This window comes from Antechinus flavipes, chromosome 1 (genome assembly GCF_016432865.1).
Source record: "Antechinus flavipes isolate AdamAnt ecotype Samford, QLD, Australia chromosome 1, AdamAnt_v2, whole genome shotgun sequence".
Lineage (NCBI taxonomy): Eukaryota > Metazoa > Chordata > Mammalia > Dasyuromorphia > Dasyuridae > Antechinus > Antechinus flavipes.
Window position 1 is genome coordinate 272,590,158 of NC_067398.1, and position 19,738 is coordinate 272,609,895.

A 19,738-nucleotide genomic window follows, 5' to 3' on the forward strand; every position below is an offset into this window, starting at 1 on the left:
TGATAAGTATGGAAAAGAAGCAGCATCAAATACTAACAAAAAGTCTTGTAAAGATGAGTATATACATATTTACTGTTAATTTTAAGACATTCAAATATGTTCTTTGTTTTCTAATGCAAAGTCAGAATATTAAGGGAACTAATTACATTCAAGATGAACGTGGCCTTCATATTCTGTTACTAAATTGTTTTACCAGAAGGAATTTTAAAATAATAATAGTAATGATGATGATGAAGATAGTTGTATAGCATTTTTCTAGCATTTCAAGGTTTGCAAAGTTTTTACAAATATTATCTCCTTTTATCATCAAACAATCCTGAGAAGTGGGTGCTGTTGTTACTCCCATTTTACAACTGGGGAAATTGAAGTAGACCAAGTTAAGTGATTTGACCAACATCACATAACTGGTAAGGGAGAACCAGGAAATCTTTGGGGACAGATCCAGCATTCTATCCAATATATAACCTCATTCTCAAAATATAACGGAAAAGATATTTTTACATTTTTTAAAGTTGTCACTTTTGAGGAAACCAACAAATTCCACTAAGTGGAACTAATTTCCAAAAAAATAACTAATGGTCCATCTTAATCATGAATATGTCTGAATTACTAAGAGTAAAAGGAAGAACTGGCAAGAATTTCATTCATTTATTCAATTCAAATAGTCAATTCAGTGAATTCAATATTCATCAGGAATTTTGGGAAGGGGGGGTTACTAAATATTTTTGTTTCACCACAGAATCAATTTGAGGACTCAAAGTTGGAATTCATAACAGGAAGTTAAAAGAAGAAGAAACCTAGAATTTCATTTAGTCCACTACCTTGTGTTACAAGTGAGATAACCAAGATGAAGTCAAAAAAGGTGAAGAAGACCCAAGACTCACCCAGCTAGACAATGGTAAATCCAAAAATGGGTCTTATTACTCTTAACTCAGTACCCTCATTCTCTTTAGGAGCTATTATATCAGAAATTTCTCTTACCTTCTGTTGAAATCAACCTGGATAGAATGATCAATTACGAGATCAGCAGGACAGATGGGATTTATTTTCTCTGGGTCTCCTCCTAACTTTTTTACAGCATCACGCATTGCAGCAAAATCAACCACAGCAGGCACACCCCTAGAAGAAGAAAGTTAAGCTAAGCAAGAGAAACTTTTAAAGACATCCATTTTCAGAAGTGGAATGGGGGAATAGGAAAAGGAAGAATGCTTTAACATTGGCAATATGATTTAGCAGAAGTGAATGGCTCTGAAAAATGAAGATATTCAAATTTATTTCTTTAAATAGAAATCACATTTCTAAGTAACCAAATAATAATGGGGTCATTTTGTTCATTCTGACTCTTCATATCCCCATTTGGATTATGAACATGGATATTTTAGACTCACGTAAAGTCCTGCAGAATAACTCGGGCAGGCTTAAATGGTACTTCTATATTCTTATGCTGTGTTACATTCCAATTTAAAATGTTTTCAACATCAGCTTTCTTCACTAAAAATTCATCACAGTTCCGGATAGCTGCTTCTAGGAGAACTCTGATAGAAAATGGTAATTGTCCTAGGAAAAAAGAAAAAAAAAATCACTTAATTATGAGACTTTCTCATAATGTGGACAAACTTACTAAGAACATCGAATTATTTTACAAGAATAAGATAATTTACAACAAATCTTTTCCTGAGCAGGGTTCTCAGGAGTTGAACAAGTAGGTTGTTCTTTTATTTCTGAGAATCTTGATCAAGTACTTGGGACTAATCCTAAGATTCAATATGGCTGATGGCTGAATGCAAAGGCAATTTTTTTAGATGGAAATCATGAATCTTTTCCATATCACAAAACTTCAGAAAGTATTCCAAAGAGAAAACTGACAGCTAGGATTTAAGAAACATTTTGGCCTAGACATGTGACTTCAATGGTACAGGAAATTTTTTCAATTCAGGGATGCAAATTCTGTAATTTATAGCTCTTAAAGTGGTTAAGTGACTTGTTGAGAATCATAATATCCAATTTCAACTCAGGATTTCCTGGCTCCCATGCTGGCTTTTTATTTACAATTGGGTTTCTTCTTTTCTTTTTTAAAATCTCTCTCCATTTCAAAATTCTATTATGAATAAGAGCAAGGTATGAACCTATTTCTGATTTTAAAAGAAAATAAAGTCTTTAATGTTGTGCAGAATGATCAATGAAATTAATGATACTAATATGAAACAAGATTTTCTTTTCATATATAAAATAAATACAAATACAAAAAATACAAATAAAAACAAGATTTTTATTCATATAATAAAAGTTCAATCTGCTATAAGAAAAACTATGTAAGTATTGCCTAAATATTAACTATCTCCTTATAATGAACAAATGTAATTGAAAAGGAGAACTTGCCTAAGTGGAACATTTAAATGTGGTTTATCCAAGGACATTTATGTGTTTACTGGAAAAGCTTTAAAAAAAAATTCATTTTCTTGGCTATCAATCCTAAGCTGTTATCAAAAGAGGATGCTTCATTTCTACTCCCTCGCTCCCATTTCTTGTTTTTCCCTCCCCTGAATCAGTATAACTTTTTTTAAAAAGCAACTCTCAAAAGAAAATTCCTCCCCCCCCCTTTTTGTCAATGGTATATTCAGTTTTTTACTTACCATATCTTGAATCTTCCAACTTATTCAAATTGAAGAACTTTTTTTCTGGTTCTTTGGCATTCAAGGGCTCAGCAAGGTGTATAAAAGGGTTGCTCATGATTACAGATAGTTAAATGTACCTGCAAGAGAGAAAGAAAGTGGTTAGGGAGGATCAAAGTTCAATTTGTAAAATCTTTCATTTCATTCAGCCTCTCAATTACAATGCTATGATTTTAAACTTTAACTGTGTAATAAAATTCACTTAAAAATTGCTTTTATTTTTTCCAAACTGAGACACCTGGAACGTTAGAACAAATCCAGAAAAGATGTTTGCTTCAAATTACTTTGTCTTCTAGACAACTGTTGCATTTAAAATGTCTTAAAGGCAGTCCTTTTTGTGGTGGCTAGAAACTGGAAATTGAATGGTGCCCATCAATTGGAGAATGGCTGAATAAATTATGGTATATGAATGTTAGGAATATTATTGTTCTGTAAGAAATGACCAGCAGGATGATTTCAGAAAGACCTGGAGAGACTTACATGAACTGATGCTGAGTGAAATGAGCAGAACCAGGAAATCATTATACACTTCAAGAACAATACTATATGATGATCAATTCTGATGGACGTGGCTCTCTTCAACAATGAGATGAACCAAATCATCAATTGTTCAATAATAAAGAGAACCAGCTACACCCCGCGAAAGAACTATGGGAAATGAGTATGGACCACAACATTTCCACTCCTATTTTTGTCCACTTACATTTTTGATTTCCTTCTCAAATTATTTTTACCTTATGTCTAAGTCCAATTTTTCTTGTGCAGCAAGATAACTGTGTAAATATGTATACATATATTGTGTTTAATATATACTTTAACATATTTAACATGTATTGGATTACCTGCCATCTAGGGGAAGGGGTGGGGGAAGGAGGGGAAAAATTGAACAAAAGGTTTTGCAGTTTTCAATGCTGAAAAATTACCTATGCATATATTTTATAAATAAAAAGCTATTAAAAAAAAAAAAAAAGGTCCTTTCCATTTAAATAAATGTTGGTCTGAGTAAAAAAAAAAAAAAAAAAAAAAGAACATAGCCCTTTAAACAGGAAATAGGGAGAGAGGAAAGAAGTGTAGAAAAAAACCCTTCAAAATCAGGATCCTATATTGGAGAGGTCTTGTATCCAAAGCTTCAACGCCATTACTAAAAAGGCTGGGTTTTTTAAAGCTATTGCAATGAATTTATGCATATTTAAAAGTTTAATTTGGTGGGCTGAAAAAAAAAAAACCCCAACAAATGTGAAGTCCACTTCTGTATCTTTATTTCCATAATCCTTTTTCACTTTTGTTCTTTTCTCTGTGTTTAGTAGATGGCTTCTGAGAGAAAATATGAATGTTATGGAATATTATTATTTTACTGACTGACAGTTTACACATTAAGGTATGGTTGTTTTGGACATAAGCCTCCTTAATATGAACATGGCAGGAGAAGACCTAACTATCTACTTTTTCATTAGCTGATTACACACTCCTTGATGTCAGGTCATTTCCCTGTAGATTGAGGCCCCAAACCAGCTTTATCAAAGGAAATCTTGGCTCTCATTTTGTCTCTTTGGGGACAGAAGAGACTGAGAAATGCATGAATGAAGTGGTTAAAGTCACACAACCAGTATAAATCAGAAGCATGACTTAAATCCAGAGATTCCTAACTCAGTGGCCAGATCACTTATCTACTCTATTAAATAACCTATATTTAGCTAACCTTAGTAGAATGGAAAGCGGAAGAGGAGGGAATATCTTGGAAACAGTGGTACTGTGAATAGATCTCTGAACCTGAAATCAGGAAGACTCACATTCAAGTCCTACTTCTAACACTTATTAGCTCTGTGATCTTGGACAAATAATTAAACCTCTTCACCTCAGTTGCTTCAAAATAATGTATATAACTACCTCCTTGCCTGGATTTTTGTGAGGAACAAATGAGATGTTTATAATGCACTTAACAAAATGCCTAGCATATAGTAAGTGCTATATAAATGTTGACTATTATGATGATGACTATCTTTAAATGACATGAGGAATCTACAAACCCATATTTCTAAGACTGGCAGATAAGAATTCACAGGAAGTGAAAAAAAATTAGGGGTTCAGTGAGAAAGTTTGATGCTATTATTATTTTCCCCTCTAAAATGTTAGATGAAAAATTACATGCACAAAAACTGGGTTACAATTTTAGGGTCACAATTCCTCTTTTTTTAAACAGGGATTTTCCAGAATTCCCATATATCTTTTGGGTATCCCACATTTTCAGATCTCCTAAGACTTTTATGAGTTCAATATTTGTTTCAACCCCCAAATTGCTAAAAGGCCAAATTAGTTTGGGAAACATTGTTTATAAACACTGTTCAGATCTAATCAAAATACTGAGCTAAAGAGAGAAGCAGGCCAACTCCAAGACCAATATAACTGACTATATTGTTCTCTAAACCAAAAAATTTATAGAAACAATCAATTTATATGAAAATATTAGAGGAAAGAGTGAAACAGAAGGCAATAAAGTTATACTTTATTTGTTTCTGGTAAAAACCAGTAGATATAATCTGGCTTTGTTGTGATATAGTAGTAGTAATTGTTTGGCTATCTTGGGAGGGGGGGAGGGGGTGAAGGGGAAGGCCTCAGAAAGTATCAATCTATCATTGAAACAATTTCAGTGACTACACAAGCTTACAAAATCATGGCGAGTATCTGAATAATTAACAAAATAGATTCAGTACCAAGTAACATGAGGCCTTTGAAGTCATCCAGTCCAGCACATACCTGAAGAGAAATCCTTTTTACAAAATATCTGACAGTTTAGATCCTCCACCAAGGAATAACTGTGAATCAGTCAACCCATTCAACTAGTGAACACTTCTATTAATAAGTTTTTTGAGTGGAAGCCATTCACAGACCTGCTGTCAAATCCTAAAGGACATCTTATAGAATGACCATTAGTCAATATCTTTTATAGTCAAGCTTCTAAATAATTCATCAACTCCACAGAAGCACTTACAAAAATAAACCCATATTTTTTTTTTCCTCATTAGATTCAAACACACATATTCTAAGTAAATTTTGATACCATGTAGAGTTTACCAAAGGGCTCCATGATAGCCACTGAATATCTATTATCCTTATTTAATTCTTGCAAGCCAACCAAAGCAATTCTGCATTTCAAAGATGGAAAGTGGACTCCTCTAGTGGCTCCTATCCATTTTGGGATATGGTTAACTCACATATTTACTTCACACTCACATGACTGTGCTTAGAAATTTGAAAAAGTATGTTATTCTGCATCACTTAGTTCCGTCGTATGAAGCCAAGGTGCTTGTAAATAAGAGGAGCAACACTACTATTTTCACTACAACCACCAGCACTAAAAGCAAAATCTTAGCTTTTGTTTTTCATTGAAGGTAGTGAAAAGGATGCTGGATATGGAGTCAGAAGATGTGGGTGAAAATCCTGTGTCTACTATTACTTATGTAACCTTGGCCAGGTCATTTAACCTACTTAAGATTCAGTTTCTTGTATATAAAAGAGTTAAACTGGATGACCCTACAAGGTTTCTTCTGCTCTAATGGTGCTACTAGCATCTATCCATCTTCCAAGGGAAAATAAACAGTTGCAACTAAAGAGAGCAAGATGCAGAAAAGAAAAAGACTTAAAATAAAAAATCATCAAGTCCTCAAATGAGAATGACTGCTGTGATTTTATTTCAGTGCCCAAAACACAGTAGCCAAGTAGCTTTTATCACAAAGAAAATGACACACACATATATGTACACCTGCACTATGGTGCTTTTTAGTAAGATTTTTCAGCTGGTACCTAACTCTCTGTGACCCCATTTGGGGTTTTCTTGGCAAAGATACTGACGAGTGGTTGTCATCTCCTTCTCTCATTTTACAGATTAGGGAACTGAGGCAAACAAGATTAAGTGACTTGCCCAGAATCACACATCTAGGTGTGTCTGAAGTCAGATTTAAATTCAGAAAGAAAACATCACAGCTGGTAGCACTGGTCTGCAAGTCCTTGGCACTGTCAAGCAGTCCAATATTATAAAAAGTTTTGATTTTTATCATTAGACTTATTAAGGGAGGTACATGACAATCTATTTGGTTGTAACCTGAAGAAAATAGGGCCCTTCTATGACTCACAACTGAAACTTCCTATATGTATTCTGTCCTCCTAAAAGAAAGTAAACTCTGTGACAGTAGACTCTTGTTTTTTTCTATTTGTATCCCAGTATTCTATTTGTATTACCATTCTTTTGCTGCCCTACTCAATCCACACAATAATAACTACTACATAGCTACCCATCCTAAAAGATCAAAAAACAACTAAAATGTTATGATCCATATCAACAGGCACATTTCCAGCAACAAAACAAGATGATTTCAGTTTCAGAAAGTGAATTCTTAAAAAGCATTATTATATAAAAGTTAAGTTCCCAGCTCATAAACATCTGACTTTCAAATGGTCTTTATGCATGAATAGAGTAGATTGGGATTCTGAATATAGAAAGCCTTCTTCATTCCATGAAAACTAGAGTATAGTTCCTCATCTGAAAACATGTAGGAGTGATTTGTATTGGGAGACAAACTTATTCTCATGCAGATGTAGAGAATTAATGTTAATGGGTATTATAGCCATCTAGGTCCTCCTGATGAATTAAGGCTGGTTTTGAGGAGGCCCAAATATGGTAACTGTGAATCCTAGGCAGAGTCTGAAAACTGTATCCTGTGTGTATTTACAGTCTTTGGGCTTTCAATGGAAAAAAGGTTACTTCCAAACAAAACACATGTAGACAAGATTAGAAGGGAAACAATAAACTGGGAAAACATTTTACAGCCAAAGGTTCTGATAAAGGCCTCATTTCCAAAATATATAGAGAATTGACTCTATAAGAAATCAAACCATTCTCCAATTGATAAATGGTCAAAGGATATGAACAGACAATTCTCAGATGAAGAAATTGAAACTATTCATAGACATATGAAAATATGCTCCAAATCATTATTAATCAGAGAAATGCAAATTAAGATAACTTTGAGATACCACTACACACCTGTCAGATTGGCTAGAGTGACAGGGAAAGATAATGAGGAATGTTGGAGGGGATGTGGGAAAACAGGGACACTGATATGTTGTTGGTGGAATTGTGAACACATCCAGCCATTCTGGAGAGCAATTTGGAACTATGCTCTAAAAGTTATCAAACTGTGCATACCCTTTGATCCAGCAGTGTTTCTACAGGGCTCTCCCCAAAGATATACTAAAGAAGGGAAAGGGACCTGTATGTGCCAAAATGTTTGTGGCAGCCCTGTTTGTAGTGACTAGAAGCTGGAAAACGAAAGGATGTCCATCAATTGGAGAATGGTTGAGAGTAAATTGTGGTATATGAACATTATGGAATATTATTGTTCTGTAAGGAATGACCAGCAGGATGAATACAGAGAGGACTGGTGAGACTTACATGAGCAGAAGCAGGAGATCATTATATACCTCAACAATGATACTGTTTGAGGATGTATTCTGATGGAAGTGGATCTCTTCGATAAAGAGAGCTAATTCAGTTTCAATTGATCAAAGATGGACAGAAGCAGCTACACCCAAAGAAAGAACACTGGGAAATGAAAATAAACTGCTTGCACTTTTGTTTTTCTTCCTGGATTATTTATACCTTCTGAATTCAATTCTCCCTGTGCAACAAGAAAACTGGTTCGGCACACACATATTGTTATCTAGGATATACTGTAACCTATTCAACATTAAAGGACTGCTTGCCATCTGGGGGAGGGGGTGGAGGGAGGGAGGGGAAAAGTCGGAACAGGAGTGCAAGGGATAATGCTGTAAAAAATTACCCTGGCATGGGTTCTGTCAATAAAAAGTTATTAGAAATCAAAAAAAAAAAAAAAAAAAGAAAAAAGGTTACTTGACGAGCAATACCAAGAGAACACTGTACACAGCAACAGCAAAATTATGTGATGATCAACTATGATAGACTTGACTTTTCTCAGCAATGTGATGATCCAAGACAAATGCAATAGATTTGAGATGGAAAATACCATCTGTATCCAGAGAGAGAACTATGAAGATAATGTCTATCAAAACATAATATTTTCACCTTTTGTGTGTGTGTGTGTGTGTGTGTGTGTGTGTGTGTGTAAGTGTTTGCCTTTTCTTTCTCATGTTTTTTTTTTCTTCTTAATACAAATTTTTTTGTACAACATGAGAAATATGGAAATATGTTTAAAAGGACTGCACATGTTTAACCAATATATCAGACTGCTTCCTGTCTTGGGGAGAGAGAAGATAAGGGAGGGAAGGAGGAAAATTTGGAACAAAGAGTCTTATAAAAACAAATGTTGAAAACCATCTTTATATATTACTTGAAAAAAATAAAATACTATTAAGCAAACAAAGAAAATAAAAGAAAAAGAAATATGACTTCAGTGACAGTGAAAATAAAGAAAGAGGATTTGGGTTCAAATGCTGACACTGCCCACTTTTTCTTACTGTGCTCTTAGACCAGCAATTTTACCTCTCTGGATCTCAGTTTCTTTCTTTCTTTCTTTCTTTCTTTTTTTTTTAAATAACTTTTTATTGACAGAACCCATACCAGGGTAATTTTTTACAGCATTATCCCTTGCATTCACTTCTGTTTGGATGTTTCCCCTTCCTCCCTCCACCCCCTCCCCCAGATGGCAAGCAGCCCATACAATATATGTGTGCAGAACCGAACAGTTTTCTTGTTGCACAGGGAGAATTGAATTCAGAAGGTATAAATAACCCGGGAAGAAAAACAAAAATGCAAGCAGTTTATATTCATTTCCCAGTGTTCTTTCTTTGGGTGTAGCTGCTTCTGTCCATCTTTGATCTATTGAAACTGAATTAGTGGATCTCAGTTTCTTCATGCATTAAATGAAAAGTTTGGGTTATATTGCCATTAAGGTCTCTTTCCTTCCAGCTCTAAATCTTAAAGAATTAAAATAAAATAAATACTATGCATAAAGGAAATAAAATTTTGACATCCAAAATTCATACATTCATAAAAATAACGAAAAGTGTTCTTGTTCCTTGTTCCTATTATGCCTAGCTGGTCTTGGAATGCATTTTACCATGTAAATATATTAAGTGATATTGACTGAATTAAAAGCATGCATCTATGACATGCATCTATGAGATGGTTGAGTGGGGTGTTTGTGGAGTTCTTTTTCTTCTTTAAAATAATAAGATGGTTCTCTCTGGAAGAAAGCAGATTTCTTGGGGAGGTTTTCTGGAGGCAGCTTTAGTTTCAGTTAAAAGTAATAATCACCCAAATTGCAGCCAGCTGGTAAAAATGCAAACGTTTATTTTCTCCTTTCAAAGTAGCCCGGTTAGTTTTTTCTTAGAGGCCTATCTTTCTGCTTGGTTCCAAGAGCTCCCTCCGAATGTCTTCAAATCCAAAGATTTGTCCTTCAGCCTCCAGCCAGCCAGGTGGAAAATGAAATGAATCTCTCTTGCCTCCGAGAGAGGGCTTGTGGGCTTCTATATCTCCCAGAGTGCTCCTCTCTGACTCTTGTTGATGTTTCGAAGTAACTCTCTCTAACCCGAAGTAACTAACTAACCCGAAGCTTTAAGAGCCTCTTTATATATGATCTCCCAAAGGTTGACTCCTCCTTCTGGAGGCACACCTAAGGGTGGTGTGAATTCACAAAGTTATAAAGTTTACTTTGTGAATCTCCCATACTGGTGAACTCCAAAGAGTACTGGTGTGAACACAAACATTATATCAATTAGTTCTACTTAGTAGATCAGATCAGTGATACTGAACCATGCTAAATTAGATAATTATTGTCTATCAACTCTAATGACTTAACAGTTTGTAAAGATTCCAACAGATGTTCAATTTGTAGTCATGATCTAACCAAAAACACAGTAATTGAGAAACCTCCCCTTCAGGCTTTTAATATACCCACAGCCATGGCCATACTGTTATGATGAGGAAACAAGATACAAAGTATCAAGCTTTATCAATAAAGAATAAGATAAAATTCAAAAGCCTAAGAAATGGATTCTGGCTGAGACTGAGTAAACAGAATCTTTTCCCAATGGCTAAGATATTTAAGCACAAGGAGGTTAAACATAAATCAAACATCCAGTGTCTCCATAGGCCATCTATTTTCTTTCTTTTTTTTTTTCTTTTTGATTTGATATTTCAAGTGCAACATGATAATGAGGAAATAAGATACAAAGTATCAAGCTTTATCAATAAAGAGTAAGATAAAACACAAAAGCCTAAGAAATGGATTCTGGCTGAGACTGAGTAAACAGAACCTTTTCCCAATGGCTAAGATATTTAAGCACAAGGTTAAACATAAATCAAACATCCAGTCTCCATAGGCCATCTGTTTTCTCTCTTTTTTTTTTTTCTTTTTGATTTGATATTTCTGGTGCAGCATAATTGTGAAATAGAAGAATTGCACATGTTTAAAACACATTGGATTACTTGCCATCTAAGGGATGGGGTGGAGGGAAGAGAGGGAAAAAATCTGGAATACAAGATTTTGCAAGGGTGAATGTTGAAAATTATCCATGCATGTTTCAAAAATAAAAAGCTTTAATAAAAAAATCTTATATGCAAGGTAAGATCATGTGATTGCATTATTTATGTGAATAGTGGAAAATTATATTTATTCACCCATTTTAGGTAAAAGATATAGTCTCTCTCTCTCTCTCTCCAACTGAGATCTAATCCCTGAGTGTAGATTCTCTTTCAGGCAAATATTCTGGCATATTTACATTTGTGATTCCTACTAAAAAAAATTAAATTCCTTAGGAAAAATCATTATGCTTGATTAAATAAAGGTATAGTCCAACACAGTCACTAATTAGAAATTCAAGTTTATCAGAACTGGATTAGAGCGAGTAATAATACAACTAAAAGGGTATAATAAATGTCTTATTAACTTAAGAGAAATAGAAGGGCAATGGGGTAGGATGAGGAGGGAACTCTCAAGAAGAGTATGTTGATTAGAGAAGCAGTGGTCAGAAGTAAATTAAGCTTTTTAGGAAAGAAGGAAAACAGACAGAAAAAGAGGAGGACAAACACTGAGGAAAAATTGGATGGAGGGAAATATACAATTAATAACTATAACTGAAAGTAAATAGGATGAACTTGCCCACAAAATAGAAGCTGATAGTAGATTAAAAAAACTAGAACCCAACAATATGCTGTTTACAAGAAATACAATGAAAAATGAGACACACATATAGAGTAAAAATAAAGGGCTAAAGTAGAATTTATTATGATGTTGAAAAAATGAGGGATAATGATGATTTCAGACAAAATTACAACTAAAATAGTTTCAATGAAAAAAGATAAATAGGGAAACTATATTGTTAAAAGCACAATAAATAATTAAATAATGTCAATACTAAACATATACGCACCAAAAATAATAGCATTCACATTTTTAAAGGAAACAAAACATGAATAATAGTGGGGAATTTATTTCTCTCTCAGAACTAAGTAAATCTAACCAAAAAATAAATAAATAAATAAGCCAAGAAAACGAATAGAATCTTAAGATAAGCTAGAGATGATGAGACATCCGAACATAACTGAATAGGAATAGAAAAGAATAAACTTTTTTCTCAGCAGTACATGGTATTAAAGACCACACCCAAGTGAAGGGGCAAGTCAGTCCTCTGAGAGCCTCTGCAGCTGTGGATCAAAGCAGTTTTTGCTGAAGCAGTTGTTCCTTATGGATTGGGAATGAAATAAATTAGAGGCCAGAAGGAAGAGGAAAGAGGTCAGACAAGGCTATTGCCTCTTAGTCTCCTTGTACCATCACCCTCTCACATGAAGAGATCCTTTCTACAGGTTTGAGTTAGACCTACAGCAGCCATTGGTAGGTGGCTCCTGTATCACAACATGGTATCTTTACAAAAACTGACCATATATTAAGACATTAAAAACTTTCTATTTAAAGGCAGAAAAATTAAGTGCGTATTTTTATATCATCATGCAATAAAAAATTATACTTAGATAATGATAATAGTGAACAACATAAATTTATGGGATGCATCAAAAATAGTAATCAGAAGAAAACATGTCTCTAAATGTTTACATCAATAAAATAGAGAAAGAGCAGATGAATTGGATATTTGTTGAATATAGAAAAAAAATCCTCAATTAAAAATCAAATTGGAAATCCTAAAAATTAAAGGTGAATTAGATTGATTGGATGAAGTGTTTTCTCCTATTCCTAGAACTTTGGGACTTTGAGAGGGCATTTGTTCTCTGGAGGAATGGACTTTGAATGTGAGATACAGGAAGTTGCAGGAAGCCTCATGACCTGTGGGAGGCAGCCAGCAATGGTTACTATTGGTCAAGGATGATTCCATCCTTTTAGTTTATCCAATGAGAAGGCTCAAGTCCTTTTAAACCCTGGACAAGGCGGAAGCTGGTCAGGTTCCAGGAGCACATGGTGGGAGTTGGGATGGCTCTCAGTTGTGTGTCTGGGCCTCTCCCTGCAGGGATTAAATAAATGTTTTCTCTTTGTACTCGATGATGTCTCTGATTAATTAATTGGATTGGGAAGGGGGTCTTACACCCAACCCGTCCCACATATCGCAATACGATGATCCAAGGCAATTCCAATAGACTTAAAATAGAAAATGTCATCCACTTTCAGAGAAAGAACTATGGTGATTGTAATGCCAATCAAAGCATACTATTTTCACTTTTTTGTTGTTTTTTCTTTTTCATGGTTTTCTCTTTTGTTTTGATTTTTCTTTCACAATATGATTAATATGCAAATGTTTAAATGACTGCATCCCTATATCAAAATGCTTGCAGTCTTGGGGAGGGAGAAGGAAAGAGAGAAAAAAAAATTTCGAACTTAAAACCTTATAAAAGTAAATGAAAGGGCAGCTAGGTGCCGCAGCTAGGAAAGAACACCAGCCTTGAAGTCAGGAGGACCTGAGTTGAAATCTAGCCTCAGACACTTAACACTTCCTAGCTATGTCACCCTGGGCAAGTCACTTAACCCCAATTGCCTCAGCAAAAAAAAAAAAAAGTGAATGAAGACTGTATCTTCACATGCAATTGGAAAAAAATAATATACTATTAAGCAAGGGGGGAAAGGGTCTATATTCTTTACCCAACTGTCAAAAGGATCCATGGAAATCCTTTAAAATGCAGAAAATAAAAGAAAAAAACTCAAAAATCTTTAGAAATTCTGAAAGAGCTTTTGTCTTTCTAAATTTTTTAGGACATGCTCTATTATGAAAGTACTCCTGACCTTCTCTGTATATTTATTTGACTTTTGTATCAACTTGTTTGTATACACAGTTCAGTGCACAGTGTATTATATGAACTACATATCATGAGAACTTGAAGAGAGATCCCTTCCTTATAGTAAGCCACTGATTTGTAATTAAAACCTGGCTTCCTGACAAATACATTATCTCACAAGGAAGATGACTATAAGAGTGGAAACATGTTTATGCATTTCATTGTTTAGACAAAAAAACAATGAGACATATTAGCTTACAGGTTAGTTCCTCAGGACCAGAACAGAGCTGAGCTGAAGCCTTTGGGAACAGAAAGGGGAAGGAGAACCAGAACTATCCTGGTGGGGAAACCAATGATAATGCAGCAAAATTTGGTTAATAATGTTATCCAAGGATATTTTGTGATACTGATCAGGGCTGCATTTCCAGTGGTAGTGAATTAGTGAAGGGGAATAGGTCTACAATTATCAAGTGCCACCTAAGAAATAAAAAAAAACTCTGCACTAAAAAAGTCAGTGTACTTAAATGTCAGGATAATGAAGGGAAGTCAGAGAGTTCTATAAAAAAAAAATTATCATTGCAGTATGATGAGACTGATGTTCAACATCAAATGATATGATTCAGGAGAGCAATTGGCACTAAATGTTGGAGTTCAGTAATGGGATGAATTCACAATGGTCTTTCTTTTTGCCAAAAAGGCAGATTTATTCATGAGAAGAGGTTACAGACAAAATGAAGAGACACAATAGACACCAGGAGTAGTAAATATGAAATAGATTTGGGAGAGCATGTAGTTAGCAAGGAAAGGGGTTTTAACAAATAACAATGGAAAAGATAAATTCCACAATTAACCAGGAAAAAGGGAATACACCATGAGGTGGGAGTATGCCATTACCTGGCAGACTAAATCTATAGATGAGTTAGTACCCTAAAAGAGTTAATTAGCTATAGCATGAGAAAAAGAGCATGTGGGAGGGGATGAGAGGAAAGACACCATAAAGCAGAACTCCATGGTGGGCTAAAAGGAACTTGGCAAGTATGGCTTAAACTTGGGGGTTTGAAATTTAATTTAGCTTCCTGATTGACTACAGTAAGGTGGGGTTACCCAAGACTTCACAAGGCTAGGACTACAGGGTTGAACTGATTCTCATCAGTGCACTTTCCTGCTTGCCTCAGGGAATAATCTTATCAATACGACACCCCACCTAATTATTCAGGACTACATCAAGTATACTACACACACACACACACACACACACTTTATTCCTTTCACTCATCCATGCCAATACCTACTGAGAAGACCCTTTGTGCAAAAGATTTTTAGGCATTATGGATATGGAATCTAATAGGAGGAGGGAAGCATAAAGTATGAGAAAGACATATTTTTCTCTCGTATTTAATAACTATTAAACCAAGACTAAGGTTTTCCCCTTTTCTACTTCTTCATACAGAAACCAACAGTGTGGGAAATCTCAAAGATTTACCCAGGTCAAGATCTAATCAGACATTCTATCTTTTGAGTTATTGGATGTATTCCCCAATCATTGTGATTGCTGAGTCTGGGGAAGTGTTAATTCTCTCTTTTGACAAGTTAGGTGATATGGAAATTGATGTCTCTTTGACCAAGGTTGAGTGAAAGGAGTCAAATAGCTTAAAACCCTCATTTTAATATAGCCCACTTCCCATTATGTTAACCATTTAGAGTTGACTGATACTTCTATGGCATTCCTACTGTGTGTGAGTGAGGCTACAACCTTGAGGGGTCTTTGGTCTAAGAGAGACAGTCAAATGACCATCATTTTATTAATAAATGTGTAGTTTTATTAATAAAATGATTAAATAAATTTAAAATAAAATGATTAAATTAATAAAATGATTATATTTCTCAAACTTGATTTTAAATCAAGTAATTATATGCACAAAGCAGTAACAGAAAACATAAGTACTTACTATGTATGATGGAGTGAGGGTACAAAGAAAAAACTGAATAGTTCCTGTCCTCAAAGATTAAGTGTTAAGTTCTAAGGAGGTTTGTTGATAACAATTAGTTAACATCTTATTAGAACTGGAGGCATTCCAGAAAGATTTCACAAAGGATCAGAGTTTACAATAGTGAGTGGAAAAAAAAAAAGACTTAGCTTGAGCAAATTTGTTGACAAAGCAAAGTATAGGACATATTCAGCAAGTAACCACTAATCTTACTGGACACAGCTTAGAGTATTCATAGCTGTTGTAGTAGCTAGATAGTCAGAAAGAGTTATCTTTTTGACTTCAAATCTGGCCTCAACATTTACTAGTTGTATGATCATCATTTAATCCTGTTTGCCTGTTTACTCATCTATAGTGAGCTGAAGGAAGAGATGGCAAACCAGTATCTTTGCCAAGAAAACCCCAAATGGGGACACAAAAAAGTCAGATGTGACTGAAACGACTGAACACCAAAATTCACAGCTGGAAATATAATATGGGGTAAGAACATTAAAAAGGGTCTCACACCACTATTGATTCTGAGCCTCAAAGGTACCGTATCAGAGTATCTGTGCCAAAGAGAGCCCATATCCACTTAAGTTACAGAGCAAATCTCTTTCAAAGTCTAAATCCCAATGTACCAAAGATAGTATAGAAAGCTTGTGTTTCGGAGACTTAGAAATTGGCAGCTATGGACTTGCTGCTACTTGTAGGCATTTTTTGATGTACCTCATTCTAGTACTTCAGGATGAAGTTCAAGGGCTATGGTTATCTATGTGTGAGTTTAGCTGGCTTGTGGCAGTCTGGTGAAGCCTATGAAAATCACCTCAGAATGATATGCTGTTGTCTACATTCAAAATGGAAGGAAATGCCAAATATATTTAGAAGTTAGTGAAAATAAAAATGTAATATTTTTTTCTCATCTAATATTTATGGATCCCTTGAAATCTATCCATAGGCTAGGTTAATGTATCCCTATACAACTATTATGATCCTTCTGAAGAAAGGAAGAGTATTTCCAGTAACTTTTTTTTTTTTAACAATAAGTTTTGTCCTAGATGATATAGAAAGAAAGAAGCTATTTTGTTTCTTTGTTCCAATACACCAAAATTTTAACTCAATTGCCTTTTAACTCACTGTCTAATATACCATTGTGGTCAACACCTTGACTTAATATAGCAATGGAAAGAAGATGTCCTGAATGAATATCATTTCCCTACCTTGTCTTAAGTTACTTTTTGAAGTTATAGTTCATCCTTATTATTATTATTATTAAGCTTACTGTTACCTCAAACCTCATACATATTCTAGCAAAGAGATAGCTGATGAAAATGAAGCTCAAGAGTTTGATCAATAGTGTCAATGAAATTGTCAGGTTTTAACATTTTAATTTACACTTACTCAATTTTTAATATCAAACTAATTTCAAGCAGAAAACTTTACATCTAAGTTCATTTTCACAGCAATAAACCTTTACTTTCAGATTTTTTTCTCAAAATTAACTTATTTAAAATTGGAAGAGCATAGGATAGTTTACTTCTCAGACCTGTGGAAGAGGGAGGAATTTATGACCAAAGAAGAACTAGAGATCACTATTGACCACAAAATAGAAAATTTTGATTATATCAAATTGAAAAGTTTTTGTACAAACAAAATAAATGCAGACAAGATGAGAAGGGAAACAATAAACTGAAACATTTTTACAATCAAAGGTTCTGATAAAGGCCTCATTTCCAAAATATATAGAGAATTGACTCTAATTTATAAGAATCAAACCATTCTCCAATTGATAAATGGTCAAAGGATATGAACAGACAATTCTCAGATGAAGAAATTGAAACTATTTATAGACATATGAAAATGCTCCAAATCATTATTAATCAGAGAAATGCAAATTAAGACAACCTGAGATACCACTACACACCTGTCAGATTGGCTAGAGTGACAGGGAAAGATAATGTGGAATGTTGGAGAGGATGTGGGAAAACAGGGACACTGATACATTGTTGTGGAATTGTGAATACATCCAGCCATTCTGGAGAGCAATTTGGAACTATGCTCAAAAAGTTATCAAACTGTGCATACCCTTTGATCCAGCAGTGTTTCTACTGGGCTTATATCCTAAAGAGATACTAAAGAAGGGAAAGGGACCTGTATGTGCCAAAATGTTTGTGGCAGCCCTGTTTGTAGTGACTAGAAGCTGGAAAATGAATGGATGCCCATCAATTGGAGAATGGTTGAGTAAATTGTGGTATATGAACGTTATGGAATATTATTGTTCTGTAAGGAATGACTAGCAGGATGAATACAGAGAGGACTGGTGAGACTTACATGAACTGATGCTAAGTGAAATGAGCAGAACCAGGAGATCATTATATACCTCAACAATGATACTGTTTGAGGATGTATTCTGATGGAAGTGGATCTCTTCGATAAAGAGAGCTAATTCAGTTTCAATTGATCAAAGATGGACAGAAGCAGCTACACCCAAAGAAAGAACACTGGGAAATGAATATAAATTGCTTGCATTTTTATTTTTCTTCCCGGGTTATTTATACCTTCTGAATATATTATTATCTAGGATATACTGTAACCTATTCAACATGTAAAGGACTGCTTGCCATCTGGGGGAGGGGGTGAAGGAAGGGAGGGGAAAAATCGCAACGGAAGTGAATACAAGGGATAATGCTGTAAAAAATTACCCTGGCATGGGTTCTATCAATAAAAAGTTATGAAAAAAAAATTAACTTATTTAATTTTTGGAAGCCAGTTTAGCGATAAAGGCTATTATTTCTATTGCTAAAGGGATGTTCAACAATAGGCATGATATTTTCCCTGGGAAACTATTTTCTTGCTTACTTGTCCATTTAAAAATTTAAAATCTTCTCCACAAAAGCATACACAGGTACTTAAAGGAACTATAGTCAGAATTAATTGTGGACTGTCATATCATAGCATTGGCACTATTCTTCTAATAGACAAAACAAAGATAAATTTGTTTTAAAAATTTTATCACCATCTATTTGTTTTTAGGGAAAACTTTAATTTTACGGTATTAGCAGAATGCTGTGGACATGGTAGGTCAATCATGAAATGCAACTGAAGATTATACCACAGCTGCATACATCAATATGGAATTAGGTATTGTATATTCATTTTTCCAGATTAGTGTTTCTGTATTATCTATAATAAGCAATTTGTTTTTCCTGAATACTCATAACGTGCATGGCACTCAACATTACAATCACTGAAAGAATACACAGTACTTAAGTTCCAGAAGCTTAGAATCTAAAAAGATGATCTCTACATATTTTCTTCCATTAGTTGTCAAATTCATATATTTTATTTTTTCCCTTGGTACCCCCCTCCCCAATAACTTCTTTTCTTGTATTTTTTTTTACTTTTACTAGATGAGAACAGAAAAGGAAATAAGAGACCAAACCCCCCCAAAAGTAGAATTTTTTTACTTTCCACATCTTTCAACCTAATTAACTATGTGACTATGAGTATAGGATCTACTTAGGAATTAACTATTTCCTTCTCATTTTCATTAATAATATGTGTGATTTATTAATAGACCAAACCAGTCTGATGAAGATTTGATAGGTAAAGATAAATGCTTATTGACTAATTTGACTAAGAATTATGAAAGGAAGCATATACATCAGTATTTACTGATAGATTATTTTGTTCTTTGTACTTGAATTCCTGGCATCTTGGACAGCAGCCAACCCATAACAAGTACTTAACTAAATAATTGATGGGCCATAGAATCATAGATATAGAAGTGGAAAGAACCTTAGAATTAATTTAGTTAATTTTACAGATGGGAAGACTGAAAA

The 19,738-nt window shown here is 34.4% G+C and overlaps 1 protein-coding gene across 3 annotated transcripts in view; it reads right to left on the minus strand.

The window, feature by feature from the left end:
- Positions 1–19,738, minus strand: part of ACO1 (aconitase 1) — a 108,543-nt gene that overhangs the window by 61,806 nt on the left and 26,999 nt on the right. For all 3 annotated transcript variants that reach the window (XM_051973455.1, XM_051973454.1, XM_051973453.1), the window contains 3 exons: positions 2,634–2,752; positions 1,389–1,557; positions 982–1,119 (listed from right to left, as the gene is read on the minus strand). In XM_051973455.1, coding sequence (XP_051829415.1) covers positions 982–1,119; positions 1,389–1,557; positions 2,634–2,730 — 404 coding nt within the window. In that variant the 5' untranslated portion in view covers positions 2,731–2,752. The remainder of the gene's footprint in view (positions 1–981; positions 1,120–1,388; positions 1,558–2,633; positions 2,753–19,738) is intronic.